The sequence below is a fragment of the Pelecanus crispus genome, chromosome 5 (genome assembly GCF_030463565.1).
Source record: "Pelecanus crispus isolate bPelCri1 chromosome 5, bPelCri1.pri, whole genome shotgun sequence".
NCBI classification, from domain to species: Eukaryota; Metazoa; Chordata; class Aves; order Pelecaniformes; family Pelecanidae; genus Pelecanus; species Pelecanus crispus.
This window is the reverse complement of record NC_134647.1, coordinates 5,157,437-5,174,936: the sequence shown is the minus strand read 5'-3', so window position 1 is coordinate 5,174,936 and position 17,500 is coordinate 5,157,437. Positions and strand designations below refer to the sequence as shown.

The 17,500-nt window shown below is 40.3% G+C and overlaps 1 protein-coding gene across 7 annotated transcripts in view; it reads right to left on the bottom strand.

Moving 5' to 3' along the window:
• QTMAN (queuosine-tRNA mannosyltransferase) overlaps positions 1-17,500 on the bottom strand; it is a 125,583-nt gene that overhangs the window by 15,222 nt on the left and 92,861 nt on the right. For 6 of the 7 annotated variants that reach the window (XM_075710831.1, XM_075710832.1, XM_075710836.1 and 3 more), the window contains one exon: positions 1,855-1,964. The exons of the other annotated variant lie outside the window; for it this stretch is intronic. In XM_075710831.1, coding sequence (XP_075566946.1) covers positions 1,855-1,964 — 110 coding nt within the window. The remainder of the gene's footprint in view (positions 1-1,854; positions 1,965-17,500) is intronic. 7 annotated transcript variants of the gene reach the window in all.

The window sequence follows — 17,500 nt, the reverse complement described above, 5'->3', positions numbered from 1 at the left end:
GAGTGACTTCTCGTTATCGCTGGGATACTCGCCAGCCCGAACTCCTCCAAAGCCCAAACGAGAGCCAGTCACGGAGCTATTCGCTCCCTTCCCCAGGGCAGGAATTGCCCTCCGGAGCACATCTGCCTGAAGCCCTCAGTCGTACCTCCTGATTCCTTTAGAGCCTAAACCCAAGCTTTAGCACCACTGAAAATGAAAGATTTCTTACCTTTCTGCTGGATATTTGCTGTCCACTTCTCACCAGTGAACACTGGGTTTTCAAATAAATGAATGACTACTGAATTATGAAACACGTTATGCATTTTTTTCTCTTCCCAATGACTGTAAACATGACTTTTATAATACTGAGGGAATTTGATCCCATAATCAGAGGGAGAGGAAACACAGTGCCAACAATTTATTAAAAAAAAAAAAATCTGTAAAAAATCTCTTAAATAGATTTTCAGTAAAGTATGTGCAACATGTTTTATTGGTACTTGTTAGCAATGACCTGCATATGTCATTTGTATGAATACGGCCCTATCAAATGCATGGTGATGAGACACATTTCACCACGTTGCCCTTTATATAGACTCTATTTATACACGAGGATGAATGAATTGACAAGACAAGAGGTGCGGCATATAGATTTGATATACTGGCATAAATTTAGGATGATCTACATTATTCATAAGCACTGAAGCCACAAATGAGATATGTAACAACATCCAAAATGAGTGTCAATAGAATCTGTTCCCGCAGTGCACCATCGTATATTCCTATCTGCCACATATTCCTTAGAAATTTCTCCTTCTAAGAAATCTGGCGCGCTCAGTCTGGAAAGCAATGTTGCCTTGGGATCTGCGATAAGACTTGCCTGGAAGAACAGGCTTTCAGAAAACTGTCTAAAAAGAAGTGGACAGAAAACACAAAGAATTTCCTGCTCCCGAATTATTACCTCTTTTTCCAATCCAGCTGTGCCACAGTTGGGGACCCAAAAGTTATTTGGATCAGATTAATTTCTTGGTGTCTTAAAAACTGCAAAAGTAAAACTAAAATAATTGAAATATCACCAGGCCAGCAGGCACCAGATACAACAGAACTGACAAATAAACGAACCCCAAGTCTATTTTACAGACCGAAGAGGTACAGGGATACAAGTCTACATTTTGGAAAACACGGATGAGCTAAAACGCCGGATATTTTGAAGCTCACCCATCATTAATGTACATTTTTAAAAGGTTTAATTTACTACAAGTGCACCCAATATAGGATTTGATTATTCTCTTTATTACCACAATATCGCAGCACAAAGCTGCGTGTATTCAGAATAAACCCTATTAGTTTTTCAGATGGGTGAAACTGTAGCGGTTGTCAGAAACCAAGAAACGGAAGGAGTGTGCAAAAGAGTGGTATAAAAATATTAAAGATTAATGACCACTTTCATGCCAGACACAAACCAGAAGCTCTCCACAGAAGTCCTTAACCTCACGTTTGAAAGGGAACTAAGTGTTTTCACCTGCTAAAATCTCAGTCTGGATTTCAGATGAGTGACCTCGACCTGAAAGATTTTGTTTCCTATCTGACCCATCCAATCACTCACACCTATCTCTATATTTAAATAAATATCGAAGTGTTACTGAAACACAAGTCATACTTAAGGTCTTGCACTGCCAAGTGAAATCAAAAATGCTTACTGTCTTTAGCATTTTTCATTTTACAGCGTATCAATATTATTTAGTTTTACGACTACAAAGATTTTAAACATGTTCTTTCACTAATATAAGAAAATATGTACATGCAAACTACTTCTGGAAATATTTATTTTATGGTAACTTTACAGTAAAGGAAAAAAAAAAAAAAAAGGAAAGGTACCTGGAATTTCAGTGAAAGCCTCTCCAAGGACGGACACATGAAAAGGCAGATCTTTCTCTTTCAGTTTCAGCAGAACTTTAAAGAAAGTTTCAGGATCTTTGTCATGTTCCCTTGAAACAAACAGAACTTAGCATCATTTATGTTTACTTGTGGAATTGGTTTTGGGGTTTTTTTTTGTTTATCAGAACAGTATTTCCCTTAAAATGTACTTTTGGGGACTAAACGTCTTCAGCATCATTTCCCTCTTTGCTTACGCCGCATGGCTGAACATTCTCCTCAACCCAGCACTTGGGATCAAAACTCAGTTTCATCAGATTCTTATTTTTCTTCCCTGTCTTCAAATGATGCCTTTACTCTTCAAATTGCCAACTCTGAAAGTGAGGACTGAGTAATATCTCACCTAGGTAAGGGCAAAATCATGTTTAAAAAGGGTAGGGTAGGGAAAACCCCTTTTTTTTTGTTTGTTTTGCCTGTCAAAAAATATGTACACAATCTCCATTACAGTTTATCCCCTTTTTCAAGAGGAACAGGTTAATCAAAACCTTTTGCTAAAACCTTAGGACTTCCCAAACTGAATTTTATGAATCCATGCTACACTCTTGAAAAGCTTCCAAGCCATTCAGTGCTTGAGGTAAAGAGGGGAATAAATTAACACAAGGCACTTTCTACCTTTGGACTTTTAAGGAGTTGACAGTTAAGGAGTTAAAACAGAAAATAAGAAACCTATACCTATTTATAATTTCAGCTGAAGATAATATTAAAGGTTTGTATGGGTATGACACTCCATGCCTTGAAACACAAGGTTGGTTATCTAAAAAGAAAAGAAAAAGCCGATTTGCTAATCTATCTTCTTTACTAGCACAGAATGAAAGGTTCAAAAGATACCACAGATGATCTAAACTTCCCAAATTCGGTAAGTTATATTGAAAATGAAGTGAGACAATTCGCCCACTCTAAGGTGAATATTGGATCTTGCATTTAATTACTCTGCTTTAAATTATTGTATTTCAGACAGATGTGCACCATATGTCTTTAAAATATTTTGGGTTTATTTATTATTTAGAAAATTCCACTGTTTTCCTTCCTGTATTAAGGGAAAATCTACAGCTCAGCTGTCCTGATGTCTGTCTTCACAGACTAATTTTGTAGAATGAATCTGTAGGTTTGTCACACTGCTATATGAAAGATTAATAATTATATCATTCAGGAAATCTGAAGCCAAATGGCATCTGCAGCTCTACATGTGTTAATTTCTCATTCAGTCAATATTTTTGGTTTAGGGAATTAAAACAAATTAATCTTATAATTAATGTGACTTCCCTAGGCTGAGAAATCTTCAGGAATTGTGGAGTTTTCAGAATTAGTTGCGTTTTCTTCAAATAAAGCCAGACAATAATCACTTTAAGAAGTCCTCCATCTCCCAGATTTGTTTTGTTCCCAATAATAAGGAGGAATGCAACTGCATAAGCTTCATAATTTGTTTCACATCTGTGAACCAGGAGTTTTCACGGTGGTTCCAGTAACCGAAGTGGATACGAGCACTGGCTCGGAGAGAGAATTTCTTCCCGTTGCAAAGATCCCAGAACTGCCTAGGAGTTTGCTTGCACCCTCACGCTTAAAATAGCCACCTGTTTCTGGTAGGTGAATTACGTGCAGAAACACGTTTCCAGTATTGCGGTTCCCTCCAAACGCCCAGCTGAAAGGGCTGACACGGGATTACCACAGAGGATTCAGACTTGGCTGGAAGGGAACGTCTCTATTGGAAACACGCACGTTTGCAAGGAAAATACCTTCGGTGCTGGGAGTCAGCGTAAGTCATTATCATGTTTCCCGTTAGCCTCAGTCTCCCCTCGGCAGGCTTTGGCGGGTGCTTTATCGGCGATCCCCATGAGCCCAGCCCGTACCTGATGCTGAGCTCTGCACAGCTCATCCCGAGGTGGACCAAAACATCCCCATACGCAGAGCAGGCAGCCTCAACAGGCAGAGCCACGACGCTTACAGGGATCTTTCCAAGCTCTTCACAGCCGCGCTATCGGCTTCGCAGTCACAAAAAGTCCTTCCAGCAAAGGATATGCTTTCCTTCTCCCTTTCCAGAAGAGACCAGGGGTCCCAGAGGCAGCCAAAAGTGGAGGATGTTGTTGGAGCCACATTGTCAAGGAGCTGGCAGGAGAATACGGAGCCTTACAGCTCGTCGAAGCCACATAAGCTGCACATATTTAGGAAAACTGATAGGAATTGGAAGTTGCAGCTTTGTTTAATAGGTGGGGAAGAACAGAAGGAAAATTTGGCACCCAGAAGGAATGCTGAAAGGGGAAACGTTTCCTCTGCACTGGAGCCTCTCTTATGGGTTTTCTGCTGTAGGTGATCCTCCTTCCATATCCCCTTTTAAAATATTTTGCTTTTATGTGATACTCACAGATTTTAATGACACGTGTTGTGAATCTTGTAGCTTTTCTATCTGGGAGGTCACCTCATTCAATTTCTCAGTTCCTGTGGCTTTTCCACACCACAACCATTTTAGTTTCAGTTAAGACCTACAGAGAGCTTCTAGCACGTGCACCTACAGCTTGCAATGGATGATTATTCTTGCAAGTTAGTAAAGGTATAGCTGCTCCTGGTAGAAGGCAATAAATAGTACAAGACCACCTCTTTACTGCATCAAAAAGAAAAGAGCTCTGTTTCTTGGCTGACATGGAGAAAATCATATACAATCCAGTCTGCCTTACTCAGCAACAACTGCTAAACACACCAGATTGCCATAGCAGTGATCGTGGAAAAAGATGAACACAATATGGAATGTCTGTTCTGTAAAGATCTGCTCAAAATGACGTGCACTTTTGGCTGCATCTGTTGCATTTTTGAGCTTTATTAAACAGTATTAATTATATATACTCCATTTCCTTAAGAAGAACTGCAAAACTGTATAAAAGCTTGGTATTAAAATGCAAACTTTTCTTCTAAGATACTACATTTGTGGAAAAATTAAGCTCGTGTGATTCTAAGGTCTGGCTTTGTTGCTCAGTTTAGGTATTTGAAATGCTCTTGTACTTGATTTGATAAGCATCTGGTAAAGGAAAAGTAAGAACTGGGCATGGTATGAAGATGCTCTAAATTTGATCGTAAGAACATGAAAACATCAGAATGACCAAGCTCCAGCTGTAAATGCCACAAACCAGACATAGGCACCATACCTATACTCGGATTTGAGAGCACTGCCATTGGAGACATTCAATCTCCACGTTTAGATACTGCACGCTAATTTTTTTTTTATGCAGGGTTGGTGTTTGGGGGTTTTTTTTGGTCTAAAACACATTTTAAGAGAGACATTTGAAGTCTCTCTTAAGAACTGGCTGAGGTTTAGTGGTCTGGGTATGGGAAGGTGGCCGAGGGTTCAGCCTGATTTAGCGACTTGCCTTTGTAATCGGGAACAAAACTTTCGAGACTGTCCTTGAAATGGGGAAAGGGAGGGTGGTGGTAGCAGCAGCACCACTATTGAGCCTCCACTGTCTCTGCCTTACATTTTCTGTTTATAAAATGGGTGTGACAGTATTATTTTTTCACCACAGAAGGATGCTGTCAGGATTAATTGATGACTTGACATCCCTCTTTTCAACCTCAAATGATTAAAAAAAAAAAAAAAAAAAAAAAGCAACTTCATTGCGCTACGATGATGCTCCTCTATACAATCACTGGCAACAGTCTCCAAAACACCCTTCTGCTGTGCAGGGATTTTGTGACTTCAGCCTGAGCCCTCGAGCCTTTCCCAGTGCTGGGACTGGAAGGAGAAGGCATGGAGACCAGCTAAACTGGAGTCATTCCCTGGGGCTGCAGGACACTCATATTCCTGACCAGTCATTGAAAACACATTAAAAAAAGAAAAAAAAGTAGTAGCAGAATTTGGCCCTTTACATTATTCAGTGCATATTCATCTCTTAAATTTGAGTGAAATTCAGTAAGAGACCCATATGGTCTTCCGTGACTTAAGCTTAATTTTTAAAGTATATGTAAACTTATCATACATGGTGATAATTGCAGTTATTTAGGATTTGGAGGAAGACACATAGAGCTATGCAATGAGAAAGTAGACGAATTGTGGAAAAGAGACAGGACTTGCTCAAAGGGGCAAAATAAATGCAGTCTCTTTTTAAAAAAAAAAATAAATTAAAACTATGGTTTATGCAAATTAATCAGTAACATAAAAGTGCTAAGCCAGCGGAGAAAGTCTTCATATTTGGGAAAATACTGCGTAAAGGGTACGTAATGCTTGTGATAACAACAGCCCTGTCGTGGCATCTCTCAAGGTGCTACATACTCTGAAAGGGTTACAAATAAGCTCAGCTAAAAGCAATATTAACAGGGTTGATCTTAATCTTCTTAGGACATTTAGCATGGGAGATTTCCAGTGGTAGAGAATCCCAAATTGTGAGGGCATGCAGTAATATCTCACTTTGTACAGTGCCTTAAATCCAAGCAATTCAAACTGGGTGCACCTCCTTCCGCCTCCCCGTTTCATAAAATCATCTGAACGTCAAATGAGCAAAGGTGGGAAATGGCAATGCTAAAACAGATATAAAATCTTCAGAAGTTAAAGTAGTATTTCAATTTTTTTTTTTTTTTTTTTAGGATATATACCAAGAGCTAAAAGACAGATTTCTGCCTACCTGCAATTATTGCAAAAAAAAAAAAAAAAAAAAGGCTGACAAAATAGGCCACTGAAGTATCGCTCATTATTTATGAAGCTGGGCAGCAGTTGTGGAGACAGAGGAGTGGCGAGCCAAGAGACCCCCGGGGAGGAGAGAAAGGGACGGGGGCCACCAGCCAGCGACAGGCACGGCTGCGGCGGAGCCCGGGGAAGGCGCGAGGGGCAGGGCCGGGGGAGTTCGTGAGCACGGATTCAATAATTAAAAATGAAGGAAATTATGTTCCTAAGATACAGACCTTGAAGCGGATGATAGCGGCCCTTTAGTTTTGGGAAAGTGAAACAGTGAGGAGCGAGTTTGGCAGCAAACAGGGCAGGCAATGTAAAGGGGAAGAGAACCACAAGAGGAGGAGGAGAAAAAAAAAAAAATTCAAGTTGAAAACTAAAAAACTGATGGCATGTCCAGACCCAGGGGGAAAAAAAGATAAATCTATGATAAATAGAAGCATAAAAGGAAAAGGCATAGGCTTGGGAAAAATGAAAGAATACAGAAAAATCAGACTGTGAGATAGAAGCTGCAGAGAGCATTGGAGAGTGCTATCAGTGGTAGAGAAAAGGTCAGAAAAATCTCAGTAAAGATATAAATTAGGAAGCAAAAATAAAACTGCGTGGTAATTAAAGGAGGAGAAGCGAAGAGGAAGAGAATAGAGAGAGCAAAGGCACGCCGCGGCGTTAGCAGGGAGGCAGAGTGCAGCCAGGACGGAGAACAAAAGCACCGCGGAGGAAAAGGTAGAAAATCTGCAAACCCCTTTGTAAAAGTTCACATTTTTGAAAGAATGGAGGCGAGGAGAAGCAGTGGCAGCCACTGCTGTGGAGAGAGGGCTGCGAGGCGAGAGCTGCACCTCGATCACAGCCCGAGCCAGGAGCTGGAAGGTGCCTTGATCCCAGTGACGCTCTTCGCTTGGGTGATAACAGCAGGAACTTGAGGTTCTTCACTGTTTCCCTGATACGGCACAGACGTGGGGAGGGTGATGAAGGATGCCACAGGCTGATAAGAGGACTCATATGACATCAGCCTCCTGTTGACCCTCGATCTGTCCAGGGCATTCTCAAGAAGCGAAGAGCCGCACATCAATAAACGGCGCAGTCTTCGCATGCACGCTCTGCTGAACTAAAAAGGGGGCTCCATTTCATAACAAACCTCACCTAAAGAACAATATCCGTGACTCTTTTCACTGTGTTTACTGTATTACACCTTGATTGACCAGCCTGGTTAGCTCCGTTGGTTAGAGCGTGGTGGTGGTGCTATATTTTACATTAAATCTTAAGCTTCAGCAAAATTTTAGTATAGGCTTATTATAATCTAATAATGTTAGAAAGTAGCAGTGGAATCACGAAAAATAAGCCTGGCCTTCAAAACAGAGAATTGCAGAGTTCTGGTCTTTTCCTGACGCTGATTTCCCACAAGACGGCTCTGCCCAGGTTTCCCCATCTGCAAGATGCGGTCTTACAGGACCTTTCATTTACGGAAAAGTTGTCAGGATCGGTAAATATTTCAGGAGGATAATATTCTTCATAGAGACTCATGTTACAAGCCTATTCAATATACCAAGTGAAATACATTCTAGTCATTATTTTCACGGAGGACAGAGGACTTTCCTAAATCAAATGACATTAATAGACATTTTCGATGTTAAGATTGAGGGGAAAAAAAAAAGGGACCAAAAAAATTAAAATTCCAATACCGAATTTCTGGTAACAATGCTCGTGATAACTGCACAAGAGGAAATATTACTGCCGGGAAAGAGCTATTAGAAAAGAAACAGGGGAAAAAGAAATAACTATGAAAATGCAAACATGAAGGAAAAGTTAATTGCTTTCCATTTATTCAATTTATCACAGTATTTTTCCATCTTTTTACATTTCCAATATGAGGTAGAGGTAGACTGTAAATATGTAGTTAAGTCCAATGAGTTTTCTTCTTCAGCTGATACGCTTACAAAATGTCTTTGCTGTAATTGTGCCTCTAAACATTGTCTGGCATCATCAGCATCAAAAGTTATCACAGTACCTAATACCCCCTCAGTTAACAGAAAATGGAGTCAAGTAGAAAAAAATGTCTTTGCGTAAGCGTCACGGAAAAGAAGGACCCTACAGAATAAATTTTAGCTAGCGCTTTGGAGGTCCTATGAAGAAAAGGTCCCGATCCTTGCCTGCGCTTGCAAAACACCTCTGCAAGCCAAGGAATTAAAAAATGGCACTAGAGAGGCAAAAAATGGCACTAGAGAGGCAAAAAGCAGCCGAACAGTACTGGCAAATACAATGTTTTATTTTCTATTATAGCCCATGACGTATTTACAGTGAGGAGTGTGTATTTTACCTTCTGATTTTTTCAAATCGCTGGCCTGAGAAAAATGGGTGGCATTTTGCTTTACGCTGGAAAAGCATTTTCTCCTATCTTGTGTTATCTAGGAGAGATTCATAAAAAAAAGAACCTTGGGAGTTTATTGTTTAGATTCTTCTTCTTCTCGCCTCACAATTCATGAAGAAAAAACTCAAAATAAAATATTGAGCATTCTATAACCAAAGAAACCTCAGGATCAGCATCAGTCATCGAGCCTCCTGCTTATTTCCTAAAGAGAGATTAACCTTTGAAGACAAAGACCGATGTTTGGTCTCGGTTACCTTGGTGTAAAAATCAATGCATTTCATTCAGATGCCTTTTCATTTGTTTTATTCCAACTTAGAGAACCTCGCTTTTTACAAGTATAGGACTCAGATAAAAAACATTTTACTTGAATTTGCAACACAACCCAATAACTGCTCTGGACTACCCCCAAATAGTTTCTTTAAAAAAAATATTAAAATTAACTTCCTTTTGTGTTCCAAAGGTAACATAACAAATGGTTTCCTGTTGTTGTGAGGCAAGATAAAATAATCTGAGTGACCCTGACAGCCCTGATAACTATACACAATATATCCTATTGTAATTCAACATACTATAAAAAAGTCATGTCATGGTAATAATAGATGGGTACGAAAAGCGGATGAAAATCTACTCAGGTGGTTCCTTGGAAGAACAGAAGAAGAATCAAACATGAAGTTACTACATAAAAAATACATTACTACACATTTGCCTGGGAATGGCTATCCCACCATACAAGACCCTCTGTGATTTGCACGGTGGACTCACATCACCAAACTACAACTATTAAATATTCCACCAGATACGCTGCCTGGGTCAAAAAATAAGTCCTGGTCCTTACAGAGTAATATCCTGAGAGGAATTAGCTCAGGTACCTAACATAAATGGGTAGACGTGGCACTTGGGGACATGGTTTAGTCTAGTCTACCCTTGATTGGCTTAGTGTGGACTTGGTAGTGTAGGTTAATGGTTGGACTGGATGATCTTAAAGGTCTTTTCCAACCTAAATGATTCTATGATTCTATAAGTCATCCTTTTTGGATTTGTGAAGCTGTCATCTCCAAGGATGAAGCTCCTAAGCAGGAACTTTCTTGGCACCAAGACCGAGGCTTGAAACTCAGTATTCAACAAGATCAAAGCAACTACAAATCTCACTGCTTTCAGAATGAGGAATCAACTCATTTCGTCGAGTCAGTTTTTGCACAAACACAACTGAGCAAAAGCAGAGATTAGAGGACAAAGGGAGGAAGAAAAAGGGTGAAAACATGGAGGAAATGAAAGCAGGGGAGAAGAAGGGAAAGGGAGAAGAGAGCGGAACGGTTGCACTGTGGTAAGAAGAAGAAACTAATTATAAAAAGCTTTGAAGGAAGAAACATAACCGCCCTATTGTTGGTGAAAACAAGGAAGAATACGAAATCATTTGCTTAGGAAATATTTGATTTCTGTCTCTTGGAGTGTATTCACATACTTTGGACAAGGGTGCTGTGAATTACAAAGGGGGCTGGTGGCACCATCTCCTAAGTTTGCCTGGGACTTCTTATTGCAAAACCTCTTCTGTCCTTGTTTATGATGTTTCCCAAGACTGAAGCTATCTTGGACTATATAACCTTCTAGAAAAATTCTGCCAAATGTTTTCCAGAACATTCAAAGAATAAGATTTAAAAAAACCCAACATTACCCAGTAAAACTGCAAACCATATCTTGTATATATTAAATTTCAAATAAGCCTCTGCTTTAAGCACTTGAACCTCTCTTTGGTTTAGAGTAAGAACTGAATATTTGGATGCGTTTGATTTTGAGTCAAAGATATGCTTTTTGTTGCATGTTTTGGAAGTCTTCCTAAAAATGTTGCCAAGGCTTTTAAAAATTTCTTTTTTGTGCCCGGTCACTGAACGGCCCACGTGTCCTGGGCACACCTTAGGCTACAAGCTGAGCAAGACAGCCCTACTGTCACAGGTCAGGCTGCTGAAACCCAGGCGGGTTTCAGCAGCAGTACCATCTGAACTGAAAACACGCATCTTGTTTTCTCTTTCAGTGTTTCCTCTACTGGATTCAGAATAAAATTACTGGACTTTGCAGAATAAAGAACTGTTTTATATGCATTGAAAATAAGGAACAACAAGAAAATGAAAGATTTGGTTAAGAAAATAAAGCAGTGCAAGAGATGGGTTGAAAAGGCAGAAAGTGGTAATGGTAATGTGTGCTTTTCTAGTTTGACTAAAACTCTCAGTTGTGGAGCAGAATAAAGCAAAGAGGCCAAATAAGATCTCATCAATATGACCAGCTATGCAAGAATAGCATGGCAAAGAAATAGTGAACTGAGTGAAGAAGTTGAGGAGATGGGGGAAATAAACACCACAAGGCCAGTTCATGTGGGAAAAAATCTGGTAAGCTGAATAAGGACACCAGTATAGGAGACCAAGAGGACAACACAGTCAGGTTGGAAAACAGGGCTTAGGAGAAAACAGGGACCAACGCGTTGTAGAAGTTCCCTTGCACAGACAGGGAGGGTGACTGAAACGGTGCAGACAGAGAAAGGCTGAGAAACTGGAGTAGAGAAAAATTAGATGCAAATTTGCTGCACAAGGAGACTATATAGGAGGAGATGCCCAAGGAACTGAGCACAGCAAAGAGAAAAGGAAGAGGTTTGAAAGAGAAAGGCCAAGACCAGCTGGGGTGAATGGAGCAGAAAAGGATTGTTTTGGTGGCAATAGGTGGAGGAGTGTAAACCCCCTTCCTTCAGAGCCGTGAGAGGACTCCTTAGTCCCACCAGTTCACGTGCGTTTCTGCTCAAAGCCTTGGCTTTTGCAGTTGTACCAGAGAAGAAAGACACCATAAAATGAGTCTCCCATCATGGAAAAAGGTAGAGCCAAGCTTACTGGAGCTTTTATGGCAAACTGATACATCAATTCCAAACTTGAATAATCTTCAAACGTCCAGGTGATGCAGTTGTAGTCTTACATTGACTCAAATTCATTTTTTCAACCATGGCTGAAACATTTATTATAACAGGCTTCAGAAGAAGGCACTAAAGTAGCTGCCCTGCGAGCATCTGGATGGTACAGAGGGAGTGAAGAAGAAAGGTTTCTGCATGTGATATTTTAAGCTGAATCTTTAGAGCATTTAACTTTTTTCTTTTATTTAAGAAAACAGGTACATCAGAATGCAAAACCATCCCATGGAGCAGAAAGCCACTCATGGGGCTTGAATTTTGCTTTTGTTATAAGTAACAGTGCTCTTACAACCTGATACAATGGTTTACTACTTGCATCCCAGGTAAGATGCTGCTTCAACCTTGACTTTACAGGAGTGGAAAAAGGGTTTACACCAAATTGCTCTAAACACAATGAGAAGCAGAACTGGGCCACGGAGCTTAAATATGGAAAAGAAAGTAGAGTGCTTAGTAGAAGTGAAAGAAGTAAGGGTATTTGGGGAAGCAGTGAGTAAAAAAATAAGTTTTATTTTAATACGATTCTTTTTCAGCCTATTAAGTTCTCGACCAGCCTGGTTAGCTCAGCTGGTTAGAGCGTGGTGCTAATAATGCCAAGGGCACGGGTTCAATCCCTGCTCACTGCAGGGGGGTTGGGCTCGATGATCTCTCAAGGTCCCTTCCGACCCAAAGCATTCTATGATTCTATGAATATGATTCTCCAGTATCAGAATGAAGTCTGCTAGAAGTTAGTAAATAAAGGCTTTCAGGAGAGCTTTATTAAATCACTTATGACTTATCAAGTTAAAACTCCCACTCAGATATCTTAATAAAACTTTCAGAGAATATATTTAATTTTCCTGGAAATCAGAAGCCAATTACTAAGTACAGGAGTTACTGTCTGCTACACCACCGATCAGCTTTCTGTAAATAGAATATTTACCAACAACTTGGATTTAGTTCCCTAAAGTTTCGCTTTCTGAAGGTCAAATAACTATGTAACTGCTTAATAAAGAAGCAAAGAAGTACCTCTAAATATCTCCAAGCTCTGATGGGCTTATATTCTGCTCCTTAGGTGAGGTATTAGCAAAGCTTATTTATTTTCATTTCCAAGGCTTTTATTTGCTCATTCCCTTGTGGTAAAGCTGATTTCCATGATGATTCCCTTCTTAATTTTAATACCCTTTTTACTCATCATATAGACATAAGAATTTTCCATAAAATAATGAAACCCTTCCAAAGGAAATGAAGACAACTAGGAGAGGAAAGTAAACTACAGCTTACTTTTTTTTTTTTTTTAAATTAATTGATCCACTGTCATATGCATATATGAAAGATTTCTTTTAATGAAAGGAAAATAAGGTTAATTAACATAAAACCCCTCACTCCTTGAGATGTTGAATTTTGTATTTTATCCGTGCTGCCTTAAGTGCCTTGATTTCCCAGTAATGACCTAGTTCTCCTAATGAGTAACATTAACCCCTGGCTGTAGCTGTCCAGGACTTAATTGTCAACTGGAGCTGAAATAGGAGAGTTTGCCGATCAGCAGGTATGTGGTATATTAACTCATGTCATTTCAGACCCTAATAAATAAATCTGTTGCTAAGGCAACAGGAACATCAGCTGTATCACTTTTTCCTCCCCCCCCCGCCCTTTTTAAAGGAAACTGCCTTTCACACCGAGCTTTTAAAAAAGGAAATTAACTACATGTAACTGTAATTAGAAGAAACATCGTTTCTCATCTCAGAAACATATCGACATTAATGAAAAAAGGCATTCAAAAAGACGACTGTTTTCTACTGTGACCAGGGTAACTGAAATTATTTCCCTCAACTGAGGGAATGCAATTTGAAGTATATAGCTGAGCGAGAAGGGATCACAAAATATTTTAGCTCTTTGTATTTCTGAGATAGTTCCTCTCTCCTTTCGTACACTGCTGATGCCAACTGAGCAAACTGCTTCAACTATTAATCAGGAGCCCAGGTAATTGAAACCATAGGAGAGAAAATACCACTCAAACCCCAACACCTTCACTACCCCCTGTGAATCTTTCAATGTGATGGGCGGACGTGCAATCTTTTGGAAAGCTAAAAAATACCCCATTTTCAGCTCATCAGATTTACCCGATAATGAAAATTTAAGTACCTGATTTAAACGTTAATGCCATTGCTCCTTCCTGTCCCATGGAGGCAGTTACCTAATTCTTGCACGGGAAAAAAGCAAGAGGAAGCTGGGGCAACACGAACGCATCTCCAAACGCAGACATGATTTGGTGAGCTGTGCTGCAAAAGCTGGTAACTCACTTTCTGCCTCAGTTTCTCTACCTGTAAGATCAGATCCTGAATACTCCTGTTTTAGACTAACAGATTCCAGGTTTTATAGAAAGGAAAAGCATATACAGGTGCAGGTAGTACAAATGTTTTTGTGTTCCATAAGGTTTGGGAAGGAACCAAACCTTGGTACTCTTTGCCGGGGATGATGCACTGCTGAGGTCTCTCAGCACCCCACAGGTGAATGTCACAGCCCTCAATTTCTGCCATTCTACCATGGGATGAAGTGTTTACCTTACATTTTTCAAAATTGTTAGCTTCACATTTAGTCTATGACTACAAAACAGTTCTTCCGAAGCTCTAGCTGCCCACATCTCAAGCAGAGATCAGGCAGGAAGGGAAGTGAAGAGAGGTTCATAAGGCCAATTACTGCTCTTGGAATACCAATTATAGGCTCTGCTCGTACTATAAACATAACAAACTGCTCCTCAAAATTATATCTGGCTTTTTAGATAAAGAATGTAGAGGTAATACAAAGCATCTTTTTTTCCGTTATCAAAATTAGAGATGCTTTTCTCCTCTGGACTATCAAATTTTTATAGCCCTTCAAGAAAACATGCTATAAGAAAGAGAGATCCTTTCCAATCTTAATGATTCCTAGCTTTTACTTTCATTAAAAATAATCCTGCCACCAAGCCAGGAAACATGAAATTGCTACTCTCCCCTTAACTGGTTTAGTGGTGGACTTGGTAATGTTAAGTTAATGGTTGGACTGGATGATCTTAAAGGTCTTTTTCAACCTAAACGATTCTATGATTCTATGGAAAAAAAATGATGCTGAGATATCCACTATAGCAGGAGAGTTCTTCCATTATATGGTGAACTTTCCTGCAAGCTCTTAAAAACAGTGAGCAAGGAATAGTGGATCTTCCACTGAAAGAGGTCAAACCCCAAATCTCTGCCCATGGGAAGAAGCGTCAAGGTTAGATTTCACCAATGAATGAGCAATGAAAGAAGAACGGATACTTCCAAACTCCCTTCCAGTTAACATTTAAAGCTGAACTTCTTGGAGTATTTCATTAACTTTCTTATTTGCTACGTAAAAAACCCTAATCTCTGCTCTCAAACTTAACTCCAGCTTGCACGAAAGCAAAGTTAGATTATTTGGGGTTTTTTTTTGCTTTAGGCATCCAAGAAGTGAGGGTGTCAGCTTCTACTTAATCAGATGTCTCTACATACACTTCCATGGCACTGGTTCATTCACCACGTATTGCAGCCCTGGTGAACACTGTTTTCTTTGGGAGTATCAGATAGCTTTTCTTAGACACTGCTAAAAAGTTTCCATTTTGAAATTACGTCCTTTTTATCGTATGTGGCACCTCTTAGTTAAGGCTGTATAAACACTTGCATTTTAAGCCTTTGTTTTCAGTCTGTCTTATCTATCCACCACGTTCACCTTTTTGGATTAAATTTGCCAGAATCAGTTGCTTTTCAAAGATGAAGTTTCCCTGCAGGAACTCAGCCCCCATTCAGCACGGACCTAGAGCCAAATTCTCCACTGCTTCCCCATGCAAAGGGGCAGAACGGACCCAGTCAGCTACAATCTCCCTGAAATGGGGGATCTACTTTCCTTGGACAACACAAAACCTCTGCCCTCCTTATGTGACACTGCATGAGTGGCCACCCAGCAGGGAGGAGTAGGACCACAGCCTTTTCTTCTACATGCTCTCTCTTTACAATGTTGAGGATGCCTGTTGAGGCTAATAGTATTTATGGGTACTCAAAGGTGACTTCTAGGTGGAGCACCTACTCTTTCATCTTTCACTGTCTTGCCATACTGGCATCTTGATGGGATCAACTTTGGTCCAAAATATTTGACATTGTGAAGAAAATATGACTCGGGTATAGATTTACTATATTCGCAAATACCTCTAAATTAAAAAGTTTTGAATTCTGAATTCAAACGCAAACAGTAACTACGCAAATTCCGTATTGCACTGCCAAGATGAAGAGGAACGAGGCGTTACTATTAAAAAACCACTCTTCCAGGCTCCTCTCCCTCGCAGCTGACTTGTGCTCAGCTCACCAACGAAGAGCTGCCCCATCACAGAAGGCACGACACTGACCGCACCATCTGGGACAAGCTCTTTCCAAGGACTTGCTTCTGAGTGAAGGGGACCAGGTCCTCACAGTGGGCAACCACATGTTAGTACAGCAACGGTGATGACAAATCAAGCTTTCCTCCACAGACCCATTTCTTCAACTCTTTGACTTTGTGATACTCTACATTAAAAACAGGCAACTGGGCACAGCGCTATCTCTGTACACACCTTTTTCCCTTAGACCAGAAATCTTCAGATAATTCTTGCAATCTAGATTTTTTTTTTTTCTTCTGAATTTCCTCATCGTGACTTCCACCGCTGTTCCTCCCGCTCCTGTATCTCCTGTCCCACATCCTTCCCCACACTCTTGTCACACGCTGGTATGTACGGACATGTGATAATGGCCTTATCTGATCTTCCACGTGAACTGATAGAGGCTATTTGTTTGCATGTGTGTGTAGATTCTCACTGATTCCCCATGTGATCTTTTATCACACCCATACAATTAGGGGAAGAAGAATTGATTTCTGACAACTTTCTCTTATCAAGTCTTTTAACTGCTGAGATGATACAGTGCACACAGGGAAAAAAGAAAAACCATAAGGCTCAGGCGAATGCCTTGAGTTAAAAGAAGCACTGTAGGTCTTCTCCATGAAAGAGAGAAGTAAAGAGGCTCCAATCCTATAATAAAATTACATATGTGTCACCTGGATGATGTGACTGTTGGGGCGAAGGGGGTTTGCAGTTTCGCACATCCACGGTCACGCTCGCATGCAAAAAGACCTGAGGAACACGCTGGTGAACCCCAATTACAGCACAAATTGCTTTGGCGAGTGTCTGTGGCCTCGTTGGGGGACAGTGAGAGGGAATAATGGCCATGTATAAATGCTGGTGAGCTAGTTTTTGGGGGAAGAGGAGGATCGTGCCACACCGGTCACTGCCATCTCCTTAACATACTCATCCTTCACCGAACGGACATTTTTATCACCTTGAAATGAAAACCTGTGGGACGCCACACCGTTCTGATCAACTGTGGCAACTTTGTCCATCGATCACCGGAATTTTGCTCTCCATTTCCAGCAAAGCCCATTTGCACAAAGGGAAGAGTAATTCCTTGGCATAGCTCTTGCAAGAAAGCAGCTTGGAAACCCATCGCAGTCTTTTATCCGGATCCTTGGCCATAAGTCATTTCTATTAGCAGCGCCTTGCTATAGATGTTTATAACAAAACATTAAAGACTTGGTGAGAAAGGAGAAAACAAATTACTCTGCGGAGAACCTA